The 26445-nt window shown below is 42.1% G+C and overlaps 1 protein-coding gene across 8 annotated transcripts in view; it reads left to right on the forward strand.

Moving 5' to 3' along the window:
- The window catches only part of MYPN (myopalladin), a 62282-nt gene that overhangs the window by 33066 nt on the left and 2771 nt on the right, over positions 1-26445 (forward strand). For 6 of the 8 annotated variants that reach the window (XM_035138551.3, XM_088669514.1, XM_035138548.3 and 3 more), the window contains 17 exons: positions 121-296; positions 2001-2058; positions 2641-2770; positions 3524-3595; positions 4222-4363; positions 5219-5242; positions 9626-9742; positions 10605-10974; positions 11644-12249; positions 13706-13850; positions 18393-18485; positions 21737-21958; positions 22373-22522; positions 23520-23602; positions 23816-23942; positions 24691-24898; positions 25882-26047. In XM_035138551.3, the coding sequence (XP_034994442.3) occupies positions 121-296; positions 2001-2058; positions 2641-2770; positions 3524-3595; positions 4222-4363; positions 5219-5242; positions 9626-9742; positions 10605-10974; positions 11644-12249; positions 13706-13850; positions 18393-18485; positions 21737-21958; positions 22373-22522; positions 23520-23602; positions 23816-23942; positions 24691-24898; positions 25882-26047 (2889 nt within the window). The remainder of the gene's footprint in view (positions 1-120; positions 297-2000; positions 2059-2640; positions 2771-3523; positions 3596-4221; positions 4364-5218; positions 5243-9625; positions 9743-10604; positions 10975-11643; positions 12250-13705; positions 13851-18392; positions 18486-21736; positions 21959-22372; positions 22523-23519; positions 23603-23815; positions 23943-24690; positions 24899-25881; positions 26048-26445) is intronic. The other 2 variants (XM_088669510.1, XM_088669511.1) reach the window with 2 other exon arrangements.

A 26445-nucleotide genomic window follows, 5' to 3' on the forward strand; every position in this document is an offset into this window, starting at 1 on the left:
TCTTTTGTGTGATGTACGTTGCTGCTTAGGGTGATTAGTCATTGTTTTGACTGTTGCACTTGCAGCCTGTCTCTTTGTCAAATGGATATTACAGTGACAAATAGTGCTCTTGCATTTCAGGTGGTACTGTGAAGGGAAAGAGCTTGAAAACTCACCAGATATTCACATCATCCAGTCAGGACAGCTGCATTCACTAGTTATTGTTGAAGCATTTGAAGAAGACACAGGGCGTTACTCCTGCTTTGCTTCTAACATCTATGGGACAGACTCAACCTCTGCAGAGATCTACGTAGAAGGTAAAGGCCTCTTTGGAACAGAAAGCGCTTGATAATTAACAAAAGGAAGTTGTACTGTGAACTTGGTTTTATGCGGCTTTGCTGCATAGTTCTTCCAAATGGAAATCAGTGATCCAAGAGCATGGAATGCAAACAGTTCTCTCTTTGATAGAGTCAGGTACTTGAATTTATTTCTTCAATTAAAATTGTTTGATAGACAATATTTGCTGGTTTTCCAAAGGCATTTGATTGGCCATTGTGAAACAGGATGCTGGACTAGATGGGCCATCGTCTTGATCCAGTAGGCTCTTTTTATGTTCTTATGAGTGAGGAGGAAATAGCTGTGCTGAAGGGGAGATGGACTTCTTATCGGCTAGGATAGAAATGGCACAGCAACAGGGTACTTAGCCGATTTACAATCTTTTAGATAGATGGGTGTACAGACAGATAAACATAATCTAAATTTACTGTTTTACAGTGTGGCGTGAACATGGGCTGAGAGGGGATGGATAACCTTGCTGCTGTACAGTACTTTTAAAAAAAGTATGGCTCGATGTAGATTATAAGGCAGCGACTTATATCCTTAAGACAGTTTTGTCAGGGTGACAGACACCCATTTGGCATGAAGGTGCACATCCTTTCCAATACCTCTTCCAGACTACTGTCACCAGCAGTGGTCAGCTTTTGGGTGCTCTACGAAAGGGCATAAAGGTGATATTCTGTATACTATACAGCTTCCAAATACAAAAAAAATCACAGTTGTAATTTTTTAAAAAATGTGATGCAACCACAAAAAAGAAGTGATGCCTTAATAGTAGACATGTAGGCTGGAAAAAGTGGGCTTAAGCAAACCCACTTAGCTGTTGGGTGCAAGCACAATTTTTTGCTGTTGAAATAGCCCATATGTTGCTGTTTTATTATTGCTGCTGTTATGAAATTATTCTTCCTGTTGTTAGTTTTGTGCTTTATTGTTGGTCCCTTTGTTAAAACCCACTTGAATGATTTTTGTGTGGGGTAAAAGTGACATACAAATAAAGCGGTAATGATTATTTATTACATAAAAATATTGGCAGTGCCCAAACCAAAACACATTTTATGAATGGTGCTAGACTCCTATCTGCTCTTGCCATGGAGGGGGAAAGTACCTATTCATTGATTGAAGCTGAGTAGAAAGCAGTGCTCACCCCAGCTAACCAACAGTTTAAAAGTAAGTATTACCCAGCCCACAAAGTCACAAAATGGTATTGGGAAGTTAGTGCACCTTCATACCAAATGGGTGTCTGTCACCCTGACAAAACTATCTTAAGGATATAATATGCTGCCTTATACCAAGTCAGAACTTTATAGCTCAGTATTGAGTTGCACTGGATTTCCAGGGTTTCAGACAGGGAATCTTTCCCAGTCCTGCATAGGAACTTCTGCATACAAAACCAAACCTTGTGCTGTCCAGACTCCTGCCCTTCCCCGTGACACTTGCAATAGCAATTACAGCCTTAGCTGGAAGAGAAATACTATTTTTTAGGAATATATCATATTGAAATTCACAATGGTACAGCACAGTGTTCCTGCGAAAGATGAATAGGCCCAGGGAAAGATGCCAGGATCCATCTCTACAAGAAGTTAATAGTAATTGTACATTTATCGCATAAACGAAAACCTCAGTGAGGAAGTTAAAAGGCATTATTAAATGTGGTGCCATGTAAACTGACTTTTGGTTTCCCACAGGAGCCTCATCTTCTGAATCTGAAAGCGACACGAGCACCAGCAAAGAAGAAATGGATCAGTAAGTCCATGTGTATGAGAGCTAAAATAGATTAGACATTGAAGATCCATTATTGAATTTCCCACCGATTTATATTTATTTTGAAAGCAGCTGTGGGAGTGGCAGAGAATTGGATCGTGACCATAGCACTGTGAGTGGAGGTTCTCTTTCCTCCTTTGCCATTTTCCCAATCTGGATAATCACTCCTACGTCACTGTTTGTTCCATTAGAAGGGAAACCATACATGTACCATATGTTTTCCCTAATTGGGGGGGGGGGAGCACATGCGGGGTGCAGGGGCAATTTCATTTGGAAAGATAGTGCAGGGGTGGAAGGTAAACTGTAATTCTAATTAATACATACATCTAGGAACATAGGATTGCACACCCACAACAATCCTTTATTTTTTAAGTGAGATAAGGTGTGTGTGTTGAAGTGGACATCATCTTACAAAAGGCATTCTCTTTTTGTGTGAGAGAAAATGGGGAATCTGCTATTGGGAGCCTCTTTAGTCAAACAAAGGTTTTAAAAGCAAACAAAATGACCTTTCAGTGAAACTTGCTTTCTTTGTAAATGAATATACCTTCTTGGATATTTTCCCAGGTACCAAAACCGCACCAAGATCTCTTCAAATGTGCCTCCTCCTCCTCTTCCTCCTGTTAATACCACCCATCAAGAAACACCGAAACCACAACCTTCTATGGTACATCCTGTGTCGATACCTGCCTACCATGTAAGAGAGATAAATATTTATATCATTCAAGGAAGAAAAATTCCTAAACTGTATAAGCTGAAGCTTGCCTGCATGTTTTCCTAAGAGAGGGGTGGGCAACTTTTTGTCTGTCAAGAGCTACCGTGTTTCTCCGAAAATAAGACACCGTCTTATATTTATTTTTCCTCAAAAAAACACATTATTCTTATTTTCGGGGTATGGCTTATATTCCTTGAATGCTTAAAAATCCTGCTACGTCTTAAAATAGGGGAAACAGGGTATATTATGTTCTTTTTGAGAAACCCTGTTTTAATTCTGCTTCCAGGTGATTTTGAAAAAGCCATAGCTCAGTGGTGGAGCACATGCTTCTCGTGCAGGATGTCCCAAGTTCTAGTTCTGGAAAAGGTTCTTGCCAGACATCTAGGCGAGCTGTTGCCAGTCATTGTAGACAATCATCAGATGGACTTCAGGAATTATTCAGCGAAAGAGTAGGATAAGCAGTCAGGCTTCTAAAAAAGAGGGGAAATGTTGTGAAAAATGAACAGTTCGTGTGTCGTCATGTCAGGCCTTCTGGCTTCTCCAGAGGCTCCAGATGAAATGCTGAGGGTAATGTGGGACAGTTTTTCTGTGGGATTGTTTTTCACATGGACTTCCCTCTTAATCATGCACCGGAGGGGGTGGGAATTACATAAGTGTCAGGACTGGGGGCTTCCCTAATCTGCTGCTTGATAACTACTCTTGTGTCTATCTTCCTGTTTGCTTTTTAACCTCCAGAGTCAAAGCCCCACCAACTATTTACAAGGACTTGATGGAAGGCCCATAATAGCTGCTCCAGTGTTTACTAAGGTAACTTGCTTATTGCTTTTCCATAATGAGAAACAAATAGTTGCTATCAAGAGGGACTTTAACCTAAAATGAAACAATTTTTTTTAATAAAAAGAGGGTCCTTAACCATCCCCAGGCTGTTTCCTCTACCATAAAATATCTCTCTGAAGATCAGGGGTTTAGGGGTTGGACCTCGAGTTGCATTCAGCAGAGCTCTGCACACACTGGAGGAAGGGGGCAATGTTTATCAATTCTTCCTTCCCTCTGCAATCCCCTGTACTTCCTGAATAAGCTGCTCTGGGGGTTGAGGACAATGCAAAGTGAAGGAAGAATTGGCACAGATCAACTTCCATTGGGAAGCCTTTGATAGATCTTGGTTCTTTCTGCAATTGCAATCGCCAATCTGGATCCAACCCAGCGTTGTCAAGCATGGTATCTAGAGTAACTTTTGTAGAACAGATCAACACATTTTTATGTGGCATGGCTATTTGAAAACACTACATGTCTCTGTTCCGCAGAGTAAAGAAAATTTCCAGCACACATAGACATTCTTCTTACTTTAACACAGACAACTACTGGCATAATAATTATTCAGTTTTAATTTTAAAAACAATTTAAAACCATGTTATGGCCTGTCTCTGCTTTAGATGCTACAGGAAATATCTGCCTCTGAGGGCCAGCTGGTTGTGTTTGAATGCAGAGTGAAAGGAGCCCCTTCTCCAAAGGTCGAGTGGTACAGAGAAGGGACGTTGATAGAAGACTCCCCGGACTTCAGGATATTACAGAAAAGTAGGCTTTCCTTTCATTGCAGTCGCTTATCTGGAAAGGGTTGGCACTACTCAGGGTTGCATGGGCGTAGCCAAGGGGAGGCAGGGAGGGGCAGCTGCCCCTTATTGATAAAAATCAATAAAAATACATAGCTAACTGAGGTTCTGCACGCCCTAACAAAAGGCTTGCGCCCCCCCCCCCCCATAACAAAAATCCTGGCTATGCCCATGGAGAGTTGTAATATTTTGTTGTATGCTAGATGTAAATGTATCTGAATAATAAAAAGCAAGGAGCCATGGTATTTCCAGAACTTATGTTCCTCTACCACAAAATAGTATTTGCTATTTTTGTAGTGCATTTCAAGGGTTCAGGGTGCTTACCATGTGTTTTCTCAGTAGTCCTTACAACCCTGCAAGGTTTGTCATTGTGGTGCTTGATTTTTGTGATGTATTCTCATTGTAAGCAACTTTGAGCATAATTTTTTGTGGAAAGGTGGCACACAAAGAGATGAAGTGGTGGTGGTGGTGACATTAAAGAACTTGAATAAGTTAGTTACAGGTAAGTAGCCATGTTGGTCTGACGTAGTCGAAACAAAATTTAAAAATTCCTTCCAGTAGCACCTTCCAGTAGACCAACTAAGTTTGTCATTGGTATGAGATTTCATGTGCATACCAATGACAAATTTGGTTGGTCTCTAAGGTGCTACTGGAAGGAATTTTTTTATTTTGTTTTGAATAAGTTAGGCCCATTCATTTTAATAGGTCTACTCTAATTAAAAAAAATAGTTAAGATGCCACATTAATTACCTGGTGGGTCCTTAGGGAAAACACTGAAATAAATATTGAATGGAGTAATGTTTCTCTTACTTTCCTTTAGAACCTCGCTCTATGGCTGAGCCAGGTAAGTACACTTCTTTATCTTATATGCATAAATGTTCCATTATTTGAGCCTTACCAAATGCCACTGTGGCATACACAGGCTGAAGCAAAAAGTAAAAATAAATAAATGACTGCAGTCTACCATTCCAGTTCCTCTTCCAGAAAGTGCACAGAGACAGTCATGGCTAATGTATGTTTTTATATTCTTGTACACTGCCCTCAATTTTTATGAGAGGGTGGTATATAAATACTTTTATAAGTAAATCAATAGCTGGTATTTATTTACTTAGTCACGTGCTGTATTTGTATCCTGCTTGTCAGACAATTACTGTCTTCCAAAGCAGCTCACATCAAGGGTGGGTGGCGAGAGACTATCAAGCACTGCTGCCAAGTGTATAGACACACAGAAGGGAAGGGAAAGGAATTATCAGCTAGTTAAGGCCAGAACAAAGAGGTGAGCTATGTGGGCATTTATATCCAGTTGGGGCCAGGCTGATGTTCATTTGCTGGTGTTCTTCCTTGAATAGCAGCTGGTACCTGAGCTTTGGCCAATGGATGGGGCCATCCTGTTCTTTCCCCTCATGCCTGCAGTCACAGGGCAACCAGCAGTTGGGGGCTAAATGTTAATTCTGCCAGGGATGGGAGAAGAAAGTGCTTGCAGCTGCTCCTTCTCTGCTCATGGATGAGGCCAAGTTGGTCACTATGTTTTTCCTAGGAGGCAAGAGCAGTCTCCCATTGGCCTCAGTGGCTGATTGCAGAGGCCAGAGTGTGCTGCCTTCAGCTCTGCAGTCCCTGTGTAAGAGAAACAGACACATTTTCTGCAGCATTGTGCTACATTATCAAGCACTCTGCTCTACCAAGTGTTGGATTGCTGGCATGGTGGTGGGTCTGCTGCCTTTTATATCTTTTTCTCTTGACGGTAACAGAGATGCTATCTGCTATGAAGTTTAGCATCAGATTCATCTGGCCAGTAGGCCAGGTCCTTATCTCCCCTACCCCTTATGGGCACTCACCTGTCGATCACCTGATGTTACGATGATGTCAACTGACTTGAAAGCACCATGCAGGGCTTGCAAAGAGCCCCACACAGTGTGCTGAAGTGCTGCTGATAAGCAGACATGAAAGTCTGCTTACTTCAGGGATTTACTGCGCAGTCAGATTTCCTACAAGAAATCACAGTCACACAGCCAGCCGCATCTCTATCTGCCCCACACCTGACTTCGCATCTGATATCAGGTATGGGGCAAGTAGTTGTGACTTGTGGAGGCAGGGGACAGCAGGCCAAACTGGGACCCATGCTGGGCCCAAAGTTCCCCAACGCTCTACAAAAGCAACAGCAACAATCATATATCTAGTTAATGAGTGTAAGCCATATTGAACTCAACAAGGTTTACTTCTGAGTAGAGATGTATAGGATTGTGCAGTCCTATACATTTCTACTCAGAAGCAAGTCCTGTTGAGTTCAGTGGGACTAATTCCCAGACCATTGGGTACATGATTGCAGCCCTGAAAAGGCTGTAAACGCGGACACTAACTACTTTAATTGGTGGGGAGATAAGGACCCTGTTCTCTCCTGTGAATGCTCTTATTTCAGATCAGAGGATTGTTCTTTTCCTAGGCTAGATGTGAATGAAGGAGTCAGTATTAAATCCTTTCTTTTCTTCAGTGCGAAATGTGCACCAGATGATGTAGGGATGTCCTATTTTTATCCTGCTTGCCAGTTGGAGAGTATTGTGTCACACCTCAGGCCATGCCAGTTATTCTCTCTTAACCCTCAGTTCCCCACATCCCCGCCCCACTCATGAAATCTGAGAGTACCACTTCAGGCATTCCACCTCTGAAACCGGAGAATGCCACATCGTGCATTCTACCTCTTGAGAGGTGAATCCTGACTGTTACTAGATTTTTTTCAATGCATTCCAAACCAGTGCAGATTTTCTGCAGGCAATGCTGAATTAAAGGGCATTGAGACCCCATGCAGTGCCATTCCTCTAGAACCCATTGACATGGCACTCCTTGTGCTATCTGAAATGCTTTTGATGGTGAAAGAAGACTCACTTGTTTGTACATGATGTGAGAGAGCACTTCATAAAAGTGGCACAGACGTACCCTTCCTGCAGGGAGGGACTGGCAGATGGGATGCCACCTGCCAAAAGATGTTGAGAACATTCACCTCAGAAGCACACGTTTTCCTCTCCCCCAAAGGCTGCTATCCCAGAGCAACTGAACAGGTTTAAATCCCGTGAGAGCCAAGAAGATTTAACTGTGTACTAATTCTAACTACAGTGGAACCTCGGTTTATGAACACCTCGGTTTACGAATTTTCAGTTTACGAATGCCGCGGACCCATCTGGAACGGATTAATTCACTTTCCATTACTTTCAATGGGAAAGTTTGCTTCAGTTTATGAACGCTTCAGTTTATGAACAGACTTCCGGAACCAATTACACCCATGCTTCGGGTTAAGTACGCTTCAGGTTTGGTACTCTGCGGACCGTCTGGAACGGATTAATCCACTTTCAATGGGAAAGTTCGCTTCAGTTTATGAACAGACTTCCGGAACCAATTGTGTTCATAAACCGAGGTACCACTGTACATGGGTTTTGGATAGTGACATCGTAAAAACAACACATAAACAATTAGCCTAGGGTGTGTGTGAGAGAGAATTTAGACTTATAAGATGCTTAAAGATGGTACTGAAGGGTAAAGAAAATGCTGTTCTGTCAGCCAATAGACATTTGGAGTATACACTCCAATGAAAGGTATAGACCAGCAACTAACATACAGAAAGAAGATAGGTGAAAAATAGGTGCTAGTCTTTTTGGAACCATAGACATTTTTAGTTTGAAGCAGCCCTGGACATCATCTTGTCCAACCCCTTGCTCAGTTCAGGAATCTTGCAGCTGTAGCAGTCCTGACAACATGCCACCCAGCCTCTGCTTAAGAAAAACCCACTACCTCCGAAGGCTGTCTGTAAGGTTTCCTTACAGTATCCACATACTCATTCTATTTCATCCATCTGGGGCAACAGAGAAGAGGTCTGCTCCATCTTCTGTGTGGCAGCCCTTCAAATATTTGAAAACCACTACCAAGTCTCCCTTTAACTTTCCCTTCTACAAGCTAAACATACTATTTCAATTGTTACTCATAGGGCTTGGTTTCCTATGAAGCAGCCTCAGAACATGTTTGCATTTATACTGTATATATAGAAGCATATATATGGAAACAGTTTCCATCTTCCATGACTCCTATACCTGAAATATGTTTTGCTGGGGCAGCATCAAAACCAGCAGCCTAAGACATTCCTCTACCAATTGAAAATTTAACCAGCAATCTTTTCCCAGTCCCCTGACTTCCCCAAACTAATATAGGGACATAGGAAGCTGCTTTATGCTGAATTGGACCATTGTTCCATCTAGCTCTGCATTGTCTGCATTGATTGGCAGCTGCTCTCCAGGATTTCAAGCAGAAATCTTTCTCAACCATACCTGAAGATGCCAGGGATTGAACCTAGAACCTTCTGCATTTAAAGTCCTGCCACTGAGCTATGGCCCTTCAAGAGCCATAATCCCTGAGCCTTATTACAACAATGCATGGAAATTTCAATGCAAGTTATGGAAGAGAACACCCTGGTGGATTGTGTCTCATGGACCAGATCTGCCTGTTGCCCACTCTACTTGCTTTGATGGTGCTCAAAATTAGCCCCTTGCTTGATATTTGATAGTGTCAACTCTAGATTGAATGGCCATTTTCCTCCACATGTTGTGATGGTTACCAGTATTTTGAAAAAGGTCACAGTTAGCTACGTGTCTACCACTTTCTGGTCATGCAGCAAAGAAACAGCAACACCATTGCCAGCTGAGTGTAATTACAGTGGTACCTCTATTTAAGTACACAATTGGTTCCGGAAGTCTGTACTTAACCTGAAGCGAACTTTCCCATTGAAAGTAATGGAAAGTGGATTAATCCATTCCAGACGGTCCGCAGAGTACTTAAACTGAAGCGTACTTAACCTGAAGCAAACTTTCCCATTGAAAGTAATGGAAAGTGGATTAATCTGTTCCAGAGGGGTCCGCAAAGTACTCAGCCTGAAGCGTACTTAACCCAAAGTATGAGTGTAATTGGTTCTAGAAGTCCGTACTTAACCTGAAGCGAACTTTCCCATTGAAAGTAATGGAAAGTGGATTAATCCATTCCAGATGGGTCCGCGGAGTACTTAAACTGAAAGTACTCAAACCGAAGCGTACTTAAACCGAGGTAAGATTGTATTAAAGTAGTCCCAAACAGGGTACACTTGGAGGTCCCCCATTTATCTGGTGCCCTACCCTATAGCGTGATTATTTTATTTGTTAATTCACACCTGCTCTGTGGTAAAATTTGCCAATTCCGTTGTGATGGTTTTCAGAGGAGATTTGCACATTGGTCATTGCGGAGGTGTTTTCAGAAGATTCTGGGAGTTTTACGTGCACTGCAAGCAATAAATATGGGACAGTCTCCAGTACAGCTCGCTTAAATGTAAAGGGTAAGAGATGACTGTATTAATCCCTTTGCAATAATCACAGACATATTGATATGTGGCCTGAACTTCAGAGAATATGGAAAAGAGTTTGGGTTCGGCAAGGAAGCAGCCTTTCTCAAATACATTTCCTCCAGTGTGAAAATATTTCAATCCAATCTGGTGACATATCTCAAACTGAATGTGCCTAAAGACACCAATTTCTTTGAAAGTGTGGGGAGGGGGCTTATTTTTTTGTTCAGGTGTTTCAAAATTATTGATTAGTATTGTGTGCTTGTGAAGGGGTGGCTAAACTGAAACAAATAAGTAAAATAAAATGTGACAAAATTTAAAAGGCATATTAAAATATTAGTCATGATCCTCAGATCCATATGTCAGTGGGGTTCTAATGTCTTTTATTTTACCAGGCATATGTTTAAGGTTCTACTCATCCATGTTCCTACTAGTCAGGATTCATAAATTTGACTTCTATCACTCTGTTTTCACTGCTTTCTTGAGTATTTTTAATCAGGATTGTGCAGTTACACCGCAGGAAGAGCAGGCCATTTTAACTGCTCCTTATCTGTCACACTAAGGTTTGTTTGCACCAATTGCAAGAAAATCAAGTTTAGAGTATTTTAGTTCTCTCTGATTAATATGTGTATGCTGTCACTGTAATTGAGTTCAGCATATTTGGGTCACAGGCACCTCCAAAGCACACATCCCCAAACAAAAATCCTAAAATATTTTGTCTTGCTTTCAGTAATCTGATGTGAGTGACAAAGCTTGCACACCACTCAAAATGCATTTTGCCCCTTCTGTGCACCCCTGTTGTCACTGATTTGTGTATGAGTTACCAAGGCCATAACTGTAATGCTTGCTATTCCAGGACCTGAGGACCAGAATAATAACGCTGCTCTCCATACTATAAGTTCTATCAGTATAGTTGCTGCTGAGCAGCAGCCTTCTGCACCTGCCCCTTCACTTCCACGGGTGGATCAGCCTCCAAAGCCTAAACTGGAAGGAGTTCTTGTAAACCACAATGAACCTCGGTCAAGTTCCAAGATAGGCCTTCATGTGCACTTTAAGCTTCCTGAAGATGATCAAGGAAGCGAAGCTTCATCAGAGGGTGGAGGAGGGCCTACAAGTCAAACCAGACCAAACTGCTTCCCAGATAAGATCAATGGACAGATATTTAAAAACCAGGAGCCAACCTCACCTTCTAAAGAGCCACCTCCTGTGTTGGCTAAACCAAAACTGTAAGTAAGAAGGCATTTTTAAAGCTTTAGCCGTGTCTGAAATGGAATTCCATTTTAATTGTTAAAAGCATTCCATTTTGCAAGTCTTAATATACTGTGGCCTGATTTGCATGTTAAAATAAAGCAAACCATGGCTTACTGGGGCCGTGCTTGCTCCCAAAGAGGAATTCATACCTGCTTTGCTCTTTCCACATCATTTTAAGTCAGTGTGGTACAGCAGCTAAACCAAGGTTTGGCTTTGTGTGTTGTCCCAACCAGGGACTGTGATTAAGGACTTACCTCCTTAGCCATGATCTGTAACACACCTGTTGTTACAGAAGATTGTGGGCCCTGTCCTGACCCATCATGAAGACTGCCACTCAGAGGAGGGTTAGGTGCAAGCAAGATGGAGAAAAGCAGGTGTGGCATTCTGGAACAAACTTGGTGTTGGGGCAAGGTCAGGACTCTGAGCAGGGACATACCGGTAGGGGTTGACGCAGTGTCCAGTGGCTTGAACCCCAAAACATATGTTGTTTCAGTACTGGCCTGGAGCAATGGTCTAGGAAGGATTTGAGAATCTACAGTAATTGGAAATCTTCAGTTGATTTCAAAAGCAGTGCATGCAACCAGTTCAATGGTTTTCTTACTGGCCCTAATAAAGATCTCATCCATTTTTGTTTTTTTATGCAGGGATCCCACCCAGTTAAAACAGCTACACACCCAGGTCTTGCTTGAGCAACAGCAAACACAGCAACCATCCCCCCCACCTCCAAGAGAGTTGCCATTCAGTACTGGCACACTGAACTCTGCTACTTCATCCAACCAGCAACAGCAGCAGCCTTCATCGACTACATACAAGCAAAACAAGGGTCCCTCAACACAGACATTCACCTACACCCGTCCTAAGCAGTTCCTGGCATCTCAGAACACCACCCCAGCTGTCAGCTCTCCTTCCAGCTCCCCCATGCCTTCGTTCAGCAACATACCACAAGGATCCCAGAGGACAACCAACAAGGAGAACTTCTTAGGATCCCCACCAGCCCAGACAAGGCCTCCAGGAGGGTTGGCAAACCAAACTGAGCAGCCTCTTACAAGTCCCAGAGAACCTGTGTTGCCACCACTGTTGCTCTCTGTATCTAGCATGAATCAGTTCCAGCCCCAAAATGTGCCTCCTACTCCTCTCTCTCCAACTGGTCGAATTCAGAACCCGGTAGCCTTCCTCAGCTCTGTTCTACCTTCTCTTCCTTCTACACCTCCAACGAATGCCATGGGTCTACCTAAAAGTGCGCCAACTCCGTAAGTGATGAAAATGTTACACATTCAAGTTGGTACAATGGAGCCATTGTGAAAGAACAGGCAGGAATGGTTTGTCCATAGGAAACATCTGCCAAATAATAATTGTGGGGTAGGGTGTTTTGAGCACAGTTAACAAATTGGCCTCCATTGTTAGAACCTATACATTGATGAGCTCTTGAAAAAGGAGGAAAAGTGGTCCTTTGAGGGAAAGCTCTCCAGGAGTCTGTGTACAGTATCACAGGCAAGATTATTTTTAATATTCTGTATTTAGAATCTCTATCCCAAATCGGAAAGTGTATGGTAGGGAAGGGGAGGATCTTTTTTACCATGCGTGCTTATTCATTCTGTCAGACCACTATGTGCTTACTTGGGAGTTCTGAATTCCACTTAGCACTTTCTATTTTGCCCAGGGGGTATTGATACATCACTGTATGAACGTGCTGGGACAGATCGTCTGGAGTTTAGCGTCACCAGTATGCCTTGTACCTAATTAGCTAAACATCCAGGTGCTGCCATTTCTGTCTTCCAGTGTTTGGAAGCGATGATCAAATTAATGAGGTTGGACAGAGTAAAACATAAAAGTTGGAGCAGGTGTTAGTATGAAATTATTGTGCCCTGGTGGGGTTAAATATTGATATTAATTAATAAAGGTTATAAACAGTGCTTTTTTCTGGGGGGGATGCAGGGGTACGCATTCCCCTAAACATTTTGTGAATCTAAGTTTGGCTTCATTGAATCAATGTGAGTAGAATGAGTCAATATGAGTAGAAAAATGAGAGTACGCCTAAACATTTTTTAAGGGAAAAAAGCACTGGGGGAAGCAGGTTTTGTGGTCCCCAGAGCAGTTTTTTTATCAGCTTCAGCTATTGCAGTGGCCATGCTGCTTCTTTGAGAACAGGGATCCCACCAAGCTGGTGTTGACCTTTGCGACCTCCATACCTTATTATTGCAATGAGTTTCACTTGTGTTTTGCTTCACTTTAACTGCATTTTTAGCTTTGGTTATTTTATTTTTAACAGAAGTTTGTGGCATCTCCAGGAGCTTTATACTTCAAAAGCTGGATATTGTAATAGTATCCGTAATTGTTATCCAGTGGATCACGACCGTAGTCTATTTAGAACTTGCCATCCTCTTTCTTCGTAATGACTGGGATCATTGACTAAGACCTTGGTTACATACAGTGTGTGTGCACTAGCAAGGGCTATACCACTCGGCCCATGAAATAAATTGCAACTGCGCTGATCAGCTGTTTGGTGTAGAGGGTGAGAATTGAAGTCCCCCAGTCCTCCTCATTGCATCGTAATTTACAGAGCTGGGTGTACTCAATCCACATATGGACCCTAGCTGGATCTGAACAGCTTCTTTTTGTTGGCAGTGTTTTTTTGTATAAAAAAGAAAAGAAGCATGGGTTAATGAAATGCTAAAGCAGCATTTTAACTGAAGATTTGTTTTGTAGTGGAAGCCAGGGAACCGTGAAGAAAAATCTTAGGCCTTTGCCACTGCCAACAGAAGATTCAATTAGAGATCACAAAGCTGCTGTTGTCAAGGACCTGGAGAAAAGGCTACATTTACGGGATGATGCATTTCCACATGGCCCGCAGGTAAGAGCACTGCCTACTGTTTAAACATGTGTTTTTCTTGGACCTTCAGCCCATACCTTGCTTCACACACCCAACATACTAGGCTAGCAAAATATCACTAATGGATATCAATGGAGCTAATGGATATCAAAAATACAGTTGTTGTTATTTGTCACTTTCTACAAAAAGACTTTTGCCTCAAAGTGACTAAGAATTTAAATACTGTATATTTATAACCACATGGCAAATGTTTTACGATGCCTCTAGACATAAGTAGTACAAGAGAAGGGAAAGAAAGGAGGAAAGAGGGTGATGGAGAAGTAAACATTGTTTGATTCCTAAAAATCAGTGTTTTGGATGGGGTTTCCTCTCACCCAGGATGGAACTTTGAAAAATATGATAGCCCTGGTTGAAATGGGAGCAGTTGCAGGATAAGTGAATGTTTGTGATTGCTCAGAGGTGTAGGGGAAAGTACTGTTACACACATTAAAATATATTCTATTTTTAACTGTTGTTTCACTTGACCCAGATTTGAGCCCTGTTGCTGAAAACAGGTTCAAGGGCCAAGTGTGGTGACTTGGAGTCCAGTTAAACCCTGACCTTGTTTCTGTATATATAAACATGAAGTGGCACAAAGGAATGTACTAATGACAATACAGGGGCAATTTTTTTTTGTCTTCAATGGGTTTGTGAGGAGCTCCCTATACAAACTTAGCTGTAGCTGCCATGCAGTGCATGTAAATTAGCTGTCCCCACCCTTGCCCAAATATTTATATTTACAAAAGGAAATCAGCCTGGAGGTAGACTGCCCACAGGCAATAACTTAGGTGATATGGTTTGTTGACTGCTCTGGGGACATAGTCACCTGCCAAACCACTTCTAGTAAGTCACAGGCACATGATGGGTCTTTGCAGATGATTCATGGGTGCTAAAGTTTGTACTTGCTGAAGCGGTGAGATGAATTTCTTAGAAGGCTACTGTGAAATACCACCCAATCCTTTATGTTAACAGCATAATAACTCCTTTGGAAACAACAGTCACTTTGTGCTGATGACAGCATGAGATATTTATTTATACATGATGTGGATTGAACAGTGAGCCAAGAACTTTGAGGCTGTAATCCTGTGCACACTTACCCCACTGAACACACTGGTATCTATACCTGAATTGATGTGCATTGGATTGTGTGATTCGAAATGTTAATTTTTAGCCATCGTTAATTACCGTGGTAATAGATTGTGATTGTCATTTACTTCATTGTCGTTTCATCCAAAGCATTTTCATTCCTTCCATCTCTTCATCTTTCATTTCCCAATATTTTCAGCAATTGACCACTTGGGGTGGGGTCTAAAAGTACTTGCTCTAGAATATTTTTTGTGGCGGTGGTGGGGAGTGTACCTTAGACCAGGCACCTACCCTTAACCTGGGAGAAGTGGAACATACTAACATGCCACATCTGACCCATTTTGGACACTCCAAAAGAAGTGTGAATGGCTGCACTTTTGGGGTGCTGGGCCCCTTTGCAGATCTTGACATCACAGCAAATGCCCAATTGCACCACATTCTGGTGCCAACCCAAGGGACCAGTGTAGTTTGTGTGAGCAATTAAAAGTTTGTTCATTGGTTTGTTTTATTACAAGTATGTTTAAAGCACGCACTTGATGTTTTAAAAATCAGGTTTTCTATATCAGTGATGGATCTGGGTTTAATTAATAGTTTTTATAAAAGCTGAATGTGGAGTGGCAGAGAGCACAGTTCTAAAGCCCTTCAGAATCATCAGCTTAATTAATTGGGCTGACCTTTCTCAGAAGCTCTGCTGCTCTTTTTGCCAGCATCTGCTTGTGCTGCTCACACCGTGTCTGTGTTCTGCCTCAATTCCCACCTGTCTTCCTGAGATAAGGTAGGAAAAGCTGCATGAAAGAAGCAGGTAGAATAATTTCGTTGTTCCCGCAAGGGGACAATGACAATAAAGATATCTTATCTTATCTTTAAAAAAAAGGAATATGTTAACATTGCCCCCACGTGAATCTTCCCAAACGGACATCTCAACAAGTCATTCCTTGTGCACATTTTGTGCTCCAGTGGCTTAGGTTTTAAAGATATATTTTTAATGCTGTTTACTGTTTCTGATCAGTTGTACACTGCCTTGCTGGATTACAGAACGGCAGTATAGAAACATTAACAATAAATAAATAAATAAATACCCACTACCCTGTTTCCTCACCCTTCTCTTTTCTTCTGTCCCACCCCTAAAACTCCTGACTGCCCCTGCTCTTTAGCCTTTTGGCTTGAGCTGCGATAATGCCTCTTGCTTGGAAGCCCTCCTGCTCTCCCCTCCCCTCTTTTGTTTAGTCGTTTAGTCGTGTCCAACTCTTCGTGACCCCATGGACCATAGCACGCCAGGCACTCCTGTCTTGCACTGCCTCCCGCAGTTTGGTCAAACTCATGTTTGTAGCTTCGAGAACACTGTCCAACCATCTCATCCTCTGTCGTCCCCTTCTCCTAGTGCCCTCAATCTTTCCCAACATCAGGGTCTTTTCCAAGGATTCTTCTCTTCTCATGAGGTAGCCAAAGTATTGGAGCCTCAGCTTCACGATCTGTCCTTCCAGGGAGCACTCAGGGCTGATTTCCTTAAGAATGGATAGGTTTGATCTTCTAGCAGTCCATGGGACTCTCAAGAGTCTCCTCCAGCACCCCTCCCCTCTGGTCTCCCATAACCAGAAGAGGTATCAAGAGGGCAGAGCAAAGACAGGCACGGTGACAAAGAGGACTGACACTTTCAACCTTTCAATGTCAAGTTCAGGATACACACCTGTCCACCAAAACATTTGACAGAAATGATTGCTAAGGAGCCTCCTCCCTACTGAACATGGGCACAAAAATCCTCCCTAGCAACTCAACAAAAGTATTTCTCTCCCCTCAGCAAACTCTCATTGCTTTCCTGAAAGGGTAGAGTTCTCACTGAAAACAATGGAGCTGCAGTTTGCTAGTCCTTCCAGCAGCTCCGTCTTCTGGCTTCAGTCCTAGTGTGCCATTGGTTTCTGTGGTGAGGTCAGGCAGAGCTGAAAGCTGAGGCTCCATCAGAGAGAAGGATGTCCTCTGCTGGGTTGCTTGCAGTGGCAAACCTTGGCGTCTCAAATTTCTGTGGCGCCCTGTGTAATGCCAAAATCTGGTGTGTGTGTCCCTCCCCAACTCCCTCCTTCTGTTGGATGTCACAGTTGCAGCGCCCCAGAATCTCCATGCCTGGTGCGACCGAACTGGTCGAACTCCCCTAGATGCGCCTTTGTTGCTTGGATTGAATAGCATTCGCAGGGAAGTTTCCTTGTGTTTTGCCAGCCACACAATGGCTGCTGCAATAGAAGGGGCTCTGATTGCTACCAGATGACTTGTTTATTGAGCATTTATCCGAATTTGTTTGCAGGGAGGTTAGATGACACTGTGTTGAGTAATTGTTATCCCACAATTTCCAGTGCATCTTCCCATCATTTTTCCTACCGGGGTCTGCTCATTTTTTGTTACAGGGCCCTAGCATTCTGCCCATTTTGAAACAGAAAGAAGGCCTCAGGCTGACTGTTTTTGTTCCACTGGTATCAGGAGTGAACAATTTCATTGGAGAGATTTTGGGTTTATTTGTTCAGTTTCCTGAAAATATTGCAGAGCAGAGCGCTACAGTCTTCTTTAATGCTTTTAGGCAAACAGAGTATACTCTGATTTATCTTCCAGTCGTATATAACAAGAATTAATGTTAGTTTTCCCAATTGATTATAATATTTTAAGGAACACAAGAATGAACAAAAAAACAAGAAGGTCCCAAGCTTTGTTTATGTTTCTTATTGTTTAAATCCATGCTACCACATAGTGCCCTTTAAGCTAATTCAAAATAGCCAAAAGAAAAGAACAAATTTTAACAAAAAGCAACATTTTATTGATTTTGAAATCGATATCTACTTGTTGGTACAAAGGAGAATCAGCCCACAGGGCTGCTGCAGCCATCCTCAGCCATACAAAGCCCTCTGTCATCACCAGAGAACACTTAAAGCGAAGATAGGGAACCTATAGCTCACATATGTTGTTGAATTCCAGGTCCTGTCAGGCCCAGCCACCATGGCCATTGTTCAAGGATGAGAGACTTGTAATCCAACAACATCTGGGGAGCCACAGATTTCCCCATCCTTGCTTTAAAGGTGTTTGTTTCAAAAGTTACAAGAGGGTGGGGGGAGAAAGGAAGGTCTCTCAGTTATCCCCACTACCTCCATGTAGTAAGAAGGAACTGATTTAATTTTTTTACCTCAGAATTTGCAATTCAGCTCCTCATTTTAACCAGTGGGGACTTTTTAGTTCATATCACTGGGAGTTAAACTGTCCCTTCCAGCTTGTAAAATACTCTGTGCTCTCTTAATTATTTGAAATGGTGTGTGCACTGCAGTACTGGGTGATTAATCAAACCCCACACTATGTGTCACTTGTGAAACTCCCTTCTGTTGCCTGTGCTAGATTTTATTAAAATTATGCCCATATAAATCATAATAACATTTTCCTAATCCCATTACTTCCCTCTACCAGAGAGCAACCTATGATGAAAATCTGGCTCGCAAGCTTCAGGGACCAAGCAATGATACCCCAATCTTCAACTTTACAGCTCAGGATGTATCTAAGGTACAACCCTGCTAACCCTCCCATCTAGGCTCCATATGTAAATCTGATGACTAGAATTTGAAAACCTGAAATTTAGCCATTAACACAATTGGAAGTGGCAGGGAGTGTGTGTGTGTGTGTTAATTTCTTACAGAAAATACCTCCATGATAATTCTTGACAACTAGTTGACAGTAATTGACCATTTTTGACAATTATGAAGCTCCCAATTTGTTAAGAACAAGATGTTCTGTAAACCCATACAGTAAAAAGCTCTAAATTCTACAAGGACATTAGCTCTATGTGTTATTATTTAGTTAGTTAGCCAGATAATCCCATCCTATCCCTAAGTACTTCACAGAGACACTATTATTCCCAGTTACAGACTAAGAAAGAGTGACTTGTCAGTTCACATTTTTACAGTTTTAACATGGTACAAAACATTTAATGATAAAATATACATACTGAGCATATGTACATATTAAATGCCCAGGTTTTTATCTGCAATAGAGGCAAAAGCAATGATTAAGAGAGGTCTGGGCTCCTGTTTCTGTGCATATTGCAAGGAAACCCACACATTTAAGCACATATACCGCCTGTTGCACATCTAGTTTGCCCTTTAATTATTTAATTAATTAATTTTATAAAATTTATATACTACTTGATTGCAAAAAAACCCTCAAAGCAGTTTACAAAAAGGGAAAAATTCACAACCATACTTTCAAACATACAAAAGTTAAAATATTAAGCCAGTTTAAAATTACCTCAAGTTAAATATGTTAAGTATGAATACTACATCTATGGACTGAGCTAAGATATATGATTTCTGGGGTCCAGCACTTACCTGGTTCAGACTGACCTTAATTTTAGCAATTTTGGAGGCTTAGATCATAAAGCAATAAGCAGAATGCTTAACCTTTTTTATCTACTGCTATGGAATAAGTGCATTCAGTTGGCCACTATTAGAAGCTCATGCCTTTCTATTTTGCAAAGGCATTCTGTAACAACCATCAGAAGCAAGTAACTGAGACAGGAATTTGCTCCATTTTGTATAGCAATTTGCTGAGGCATGCTTCATGAAAGAGAAAACTAAACAAGGTGAAATTCTAGAAGGATAGGCTTTGCATGCCAGCTGGTGAAAAGCCATGAAGCACAGCCAACCCAAAGGTGATCTGACGACCCCCATCTAGTGGTCGACTCATGGCTTCATGGCTCAGTCTTTCACTGTTGGATGAACTTATGAAAACCATTCTTCTTAAGGACATGTGTTAAGGATCAAATTCAATGTGATGCAGAAGAACCATAATTAGGATGCCCCGCACACACTGAGAGAGAAAAAGAAAAGAAAGATTCCCCATAGCACTGGGGGAAGAGGGACTTAAGCATCCCCACCACATAGCATTTTCCCAATTAAAATTGTCCTGATGTTATCTGCCCTGCAGTGAAAGATTTATAGGAAGTTCAGTTTAAGAGTAGTCCATAGCCCTTCTAATTCCAAAAACAAACGTTTGATTCCATGCAAGGAGGAAAGATGGACATTAAAAAAGTAACACACACAAGAAAGCCCATTATCAACTTGTTTGTTCTCATTGTTAGATTAAAGATAGATTGGGACAAAATAAAAACAACCAATATTTATTTATTTAAAAGCAGTACAGTACTGAATAAAAAAATTCACCATATAAACAATAAAACAGTATCTTAAAAACAGAGAGACAATGTACAAATCAGTAAAATGGTATTATATAAACAATAATTCAGTAGTAAACAGGATCCAGTCAAATGAGTCACGGAAGTACCTGTCAACAATTCTCTATAAGTTATTTTTAGCTTGGGATACAAATTTTTATAACTAATTCAGTTACATAACGTTGTGCATCCATGACCTGGAAGGCAGTAAGTATACTGCTCTTAAGACTTTCCCAGGGAAGGGTAAAATGTCTGGTTATTTCATAACACAATAACAGCACACATACCATATGTTCAAACTCTTCATTAGCACATGGACAAGTATCCTATGGTGGATGTGTACATGGTTTTCCCCATTGGGAAAAACATGTTTTGGAGTGGGGGAGGGGTGCTTTTATGTAGGAAAATGTCATGAGGGAAGGGGTCGAATCCCCTCCCCCAGTACCACACTCCTGATCAAATTTGGGGACTCCCTGGAACTGCTAATACTTTTCTTAGAAAAAAGAGGGGAGAGTTGTGATTAAGATCTTCCACCTTTTGCCTAGTCCTAGTCAGGTGTTAAGCTGACACTTAAGAAGCTTCAACCTGCCAGTCTCTGTGTGATGGAAGAGTAAGTGTGTCCTCTCTGCTATCTGTGCACTTCCATTAATGTTTAGTGCTCCTGACAAACGCCAACACATGCAGGCAACCATTTTTGTGCAATCCTCCTATTTTTTGAAGGTGAATAATCTCACAAATTGGACACTTTCAGCTCTAATCTTGTCCAAATGACTTCAATGGGCTGGATCATGCATGCATATTTTTGACTGGATCGTTGCATTCAGTATCTCACATTCCAATAGTGCAGTTTTTTGAGTGAAGCCAAAATCTGGCCCTCAAGATAAACAAACCAAGTATAAGAGGAAATGTACATGCTGTGTCCTTTCATGAGGCTGCAGGCCTCTAACCCTTTGTAGTTTAGCCAGGTGACATCAGGAGCAAGACTCAGGATAACTCAGGGTGCTTCCAAATGAAATGTTTATTGAGCATTTATCCTATTTTGCCTGAAGCTTACATGGATATTACACTATGTCCAGTCTTTGTTCAGGTTTTTGTACTGATTTGCTTATGGGTTGTTTATATATTTTCTGTTAATCGCTTGCTCATTCTACACTTTTCAGTGCATTTTCCTGTCACTTTTCTATCTGCAAAATGTCTGGGGTGGTTAGATTTGTTGTGTTAGGGCAACGGAATGTTTTTAATCCACTTTAATTGCAAAACCTAAATTTCTAGTACACATTTGAATTCTCACACAAAATAGTGATGGTCTGAAGGCATTGTCAGTTCATTTTGGGGAGAGCAAGGGAAGGAAGCTGGAGTGGAATGGAGAAATCCAAAACCCATTTGATCTCACCCATGGTAAAATCAGAGGTTGAAGTAATGTCTCAATGCACAGGTGTCATTTGGAAAGGTCCTACTGCTTGGTTTTGGGGATAGCCAGTCTTTATGAAGATGGAGGAAACAACATTGAATTATCTGCTGTGAACTGTGATTTCAGCAATATATTGGAGTACAAATTATGTCCCTCCACTGGATTATATTGCAGGAATATAAAATTTCCAGCTTTGAGCAGAGGTTGATGAACGAAATAGAGTTTCGCCTTGAACGTACCCCAGTAGATGAATCAGATGATGAAGTTGAGCATGATGAGATCCCTACGGGCAAGTGCATTGCCCCAATCTTCGACAAGAGACTCAAGCATTTCCGTGTCTTGGAAGGGTACCCTGCTACCTTCACTTGCAAAATTGTTGGAATTCCTATACCTAAGGTAGGTGGCGCACAGAAATCCAACAGAAGGGAAGACCCTGCTGGAGATGTGTTTTGAATGTATAGTGTATGTGAAGAAGTATAGTGTATAATGACTTGTGATCACCTAGTAAATTGATCTGAATGTGGTGGGGAAGGGCTTCTTGGTGGACTGTTCAATCTCAAGTAACCCATGAAAAGAAATGAACCATTCTCCATTCAGTTGGATTTACTTTTTGGCAAGTATGTGTAGGATTGTAGCTGTAGCAACTATCAGAGACAGATTTAGAAGAGCACAACCAGTTCAGCTGCACTGGGGGCAGAGCATCGGGGGCACCGCAAAAATTATGTCGAATGTAGTCTGGTTGAGTTCAGTGAGACTTACTCTCACAGGTAAGTGTTCAGCCTAAGTCTCCTTTCTTTACAATCATGGCAGGTATATTGGTTTAAGGATGGCAAGCAGATTTCAAAGAAAGATGGACATTTCAAGATGATCAGAGAGGGTGATGGGACATGCTCATTGCATATTGAAGAGACCACGAATGATGATGATGGAAACTATACATTCATGGCTGCAAATCCACAGGTAAGAGTTTAAAAGGTAAAGGGGCCCCTGACTATTAGGTCCAGTTGTGACTGACTCTGGGTTGCAGCGCTCATGTCGCATTATTGGCCGAGGGAGCCGGCGTACAGCTTCCAGGTCATATGGCCAGCACAAGCCACTTCTGGCTAACCAGAGCAGCACACAGAAACGCCGTTTACCTTCCTGCTGTAGCGGTACCTATTTATCTACTTGCACTTTGACATGCTTTCGAACTGCTAGGCTGGCAGGAGCTGGGACCCCCGTCGCGGGGATTTGAACCGCCGACCTTCTGATTGGCAAACCCTAGGCTCAGTGGTTTAACTCACAGCACCACCCACGTCCCTTTAAAGGGTTTACTTCCCTTTAAAAATGTATTGCACTCACTGGTGGAGGAAGAGGAGTGCGAGGGGAGCGCACCACCCCCAGCAGCGTGATCCCAGCAGGGTGCCATTGAGGCTGCCCATGCTGGGCACTATGCCCCTACAGGTGGCACATCACGCCCCTGCGGGCAGCACGCCCTGCCCCCAGGATGCATGCCAGCCCTGCCCCCACCTGCTCTTCGCCCCCCAGTGCTGGAGCATGAAGCTCCACCACTGATTGCACCCCTTCCCCCAAGCGTTAGACTTGTGTACAAAGCTGCATAGCTTTGGAAACAGGTAGGTAGCCGTGTTGGTCTGGATCGAAGTAAAATAAAAAAATTCCTTCAGTAGCACCTTAAAGACCAACTAAGTTTTTATTTTGGTATGAGCTTTCGTGTGCATCTGAAGCTTTCGTGGGTATCTGAAGAAGTGTGCATGCACACGAAAGCTCATACCAAAATAAAAACTTAGTTGGTCTTTAAGGTGCTACTGAAGGAATTTTTTTATTTAGCTTTGGAAAGTCCAATTGAGTAGTACCTCTGTTATATCATAACCGTATATTGGTCTTAAACACCACCACAACAGCAATGAGGAAAAAGACTAATGAATCGTGTTACTGCTCTTCTATATTGTTCTGACAGGGGAGAATCAGCTGTTCTGGTCACTTACTGGTTCAAACTCCTCCAATGCGTGGTAGATTAACAACAGCAATCCAGTCACACAGGTAAAAACAACCAACATCACCTGATCCTTGGTGTGTAGATATATTGTGAGGTAAGCATGAGTGAACCGGGCAAACTGAAGCTATGGTGGGTTCACCAGCAGTGAACGGAGGGAGATGCCCAAAGATTAAGCTTGGCTGGGGAGTTCATCTTTTTCTAAGATGGCAGCCCTGCCTCCCAAGTTCATCCCATGTTTACAGGTTTTTGCATTGCAGGGGAAGATCCCGTATACCAGAAGGAGATAAGGAGCCTGTCCAGGAGCGATTTTTCCGGCCTTATTTTCTGCAGGCACCTGGGGACATGGTAGCTCATGAAGGACGGCTTTGTAGACTGGATTGCAAGGTTGGTTGGCTTTCTTTGTTTGCCCTGTTGCATTAGCATTTGACCATCTCTTCGGACCCATCTCTTCGGCTGGGTTCAGGCTGATCACCACAAAAAAACGACAACAAAACAACAAAACTATCAGTATGTGACTTTAAAACATTTGGCTTTTGTGGAAAAGTTCAACCCAGAGAAAATCACAAGCCTGGAGGGGAGCAGAGGTAATTAAAGCCACCAACTCTCTTCTTGCCCCTGTCACAGCCATACAACCCTAAATGTGTAACTGAAAGTAGAAATGAACAAAATGCTCTCTTCGAAGGAATAAATGGCAACATAAACAATGGATCATAAAATATATATTTTTACATGGTCTGCTGCTTCCCCCGCAAAAAAAAAAAAAGAATGAAAAGATGAACAGCACAGTGGCCCAGTTCAGGCAAAACAGAATTTGTCGCCCTCTGTTCCCCTTTAACATTGTACTTCAGCGGAGGTGGGGGCCCTCTTCCGGTCGTGCACCACATCCTGCATTAAAGCTTGTAACTTACAAAGATGGCATGAATTTTTCCAGTGTTTCCTCTTGAGAATCTTTGAATTGGGGCACCAAGGAACAAAACAGAAATGGGGGGGGGGGGGAGTGATGGATGTTTCAATCTCACTCTGGACCTACCGTAATCTAAGTCTGTTTTACTTAAAGGCATGGATGGGGAAATTTAATAAACAACAATAATAATGTCACTGTTGGTTTTTGTTGTTGTTTTTTGTCTATTAGGTGAGTGGGTTACCACCTCCTGACCTGATGTGGCTTCTGAATGGCAAGCCAGTTTTACCAGACACCACTCATAAGATGCTGGTCAGAGAGACAGGAGTACACTCTCTGCTTATTGATCCGCTTACACAAAACGATGCTGGAATTTACACTTGCATTGCCACTAACAAAACAGGACAAAACTCATTCAGCCTGGAGCTTAGTGTTGTAGGTAAGGCTGTTTTTAGATATTTAATGCAGAGGCTACATCTTGCATTGCAGTGTCATGGTTCCGTTGGCAAAAACAGAGGCAAATGAAAATCAAAATTCAAATTTATTGTGTCTCTTGATACTAAGGGAACTTGCCCCATTTCATACCTGAAGGATGGAACCAACCTTTGTCATGCAGAATATTGCTGGAATTACATGAGAGTAAGAAGCACCTTGCTAGGGCACTTACAAAAGGAGACCTTTTTTAAAAGGGAAAGGGAAAACAGGCCTCAGGCCTTCCCCCATTTAGGAAGAAGGCAGCCAAATACCCTTCCCTTCAAGCTCCTATGCCATAGCCGCTCTTACTGGATCCTGATGTCACACAAACCCAGGATTGTGATGTGGCACTACAGATGCTCCTATAGCAGGGGTTGTATGACGATAGCATTACATTTATTTGTATATCGGAAGAAAGGCAGAATGCATGTTTGTTTTTTGAAAATCAAATCAATCAACAGTGGACTACAGTCAATTATTACCTTCCTCCAGAGGAAGCACCTTTTTCTGGAGGAAGGGAACTAAAATATGTAATCCGGTATAGTGATATGAACATGGCAGGAGGAAAACAGAGCTGAAAATGATCAAGCTTCTGTCTGCCAATTGCAGCAATTTCCATTAAGAAAAATATGTCTTTGGTGTAAGAATGTTTGTACCTCTGCCCTCTTCCTGCCAACAGACATACACAAACAGATACATACACATATTTTGGGGCCTTCCAGAAACTATATTGTTGTGAATTGTATTGTTCCCGATAGAGGGCTGCAATTTGCCAAATAAGCCTGGAGAATCACATGAGTAATTTTGTAGCGTTACAAATTTTGTTTGCAGGTCTGAATGTTAACATTAAATTACAATGTGCTCCAGTGGGGCTGGATGTGTGTGTGAGGGGTGAGAGAGAAAACCAGACAGGAGAATCACACCATCCTTTGTTTCCATCTTTTCCAGAAAAAGAAGTTAAGAAGGCTCCAGTGATTCTTGAGAAATTACAGAACTGTGGGGTACCAGAAGGACATCCAGTCCGGCTAGAATGCAGAGTGATTGGAATGCCACCCCCAGTCTTTTATTGGAAGAAAGACAATGAAACCATTCCTCCCCATAGAGAGAGGATGAGGTAGCTTTAAATATTTTTAAAATGGGATAATACATTCTGCAAGTGGGGAGGCATTTCCTTGCTCAGTAAAGTTCATTTTATTCTGTATAAGGCCTAAGAAACAGCAAGGACTAAGTTCCAAACATGAAGTCCATATTACCCATGAAGTCTATTTTATCCACCATAAGGGCTGGAGCATGTATGGCTCTGCTTATACAGGTTTTGTGTAAGAAGACTGCCCTATTCAAGAGAGGGATCCTGCAGCGGAAGTCTTTATGCTTGTAAATTGCTACGTAAGCATGCACTGAACAACCACAATTGGCCATGGCTGCATGTACCTTCTACAGTGGTGCCTTGCAAGATGAAATTAATTTGTGCCGCGAGTCGCTTCGTCTTGCGATAATTTCGTCTTGCGAAGC

The sequence above is a fragment of the Zootoca vivipara genome, chromosome 5 (genome assembly GCF_965207765.1).
Source record: "Zootoca vivipara chromosome 5, rZooViv2.hap1.1, whole genome shotgun sequence".
In the NCBI taxonomy this organism is placed as follows: Eukaryota; Metazoa; Chordata; class Lepidosauria; order Squamata; family Lacertidae; genus Zootoca; species Zootoca vivipara.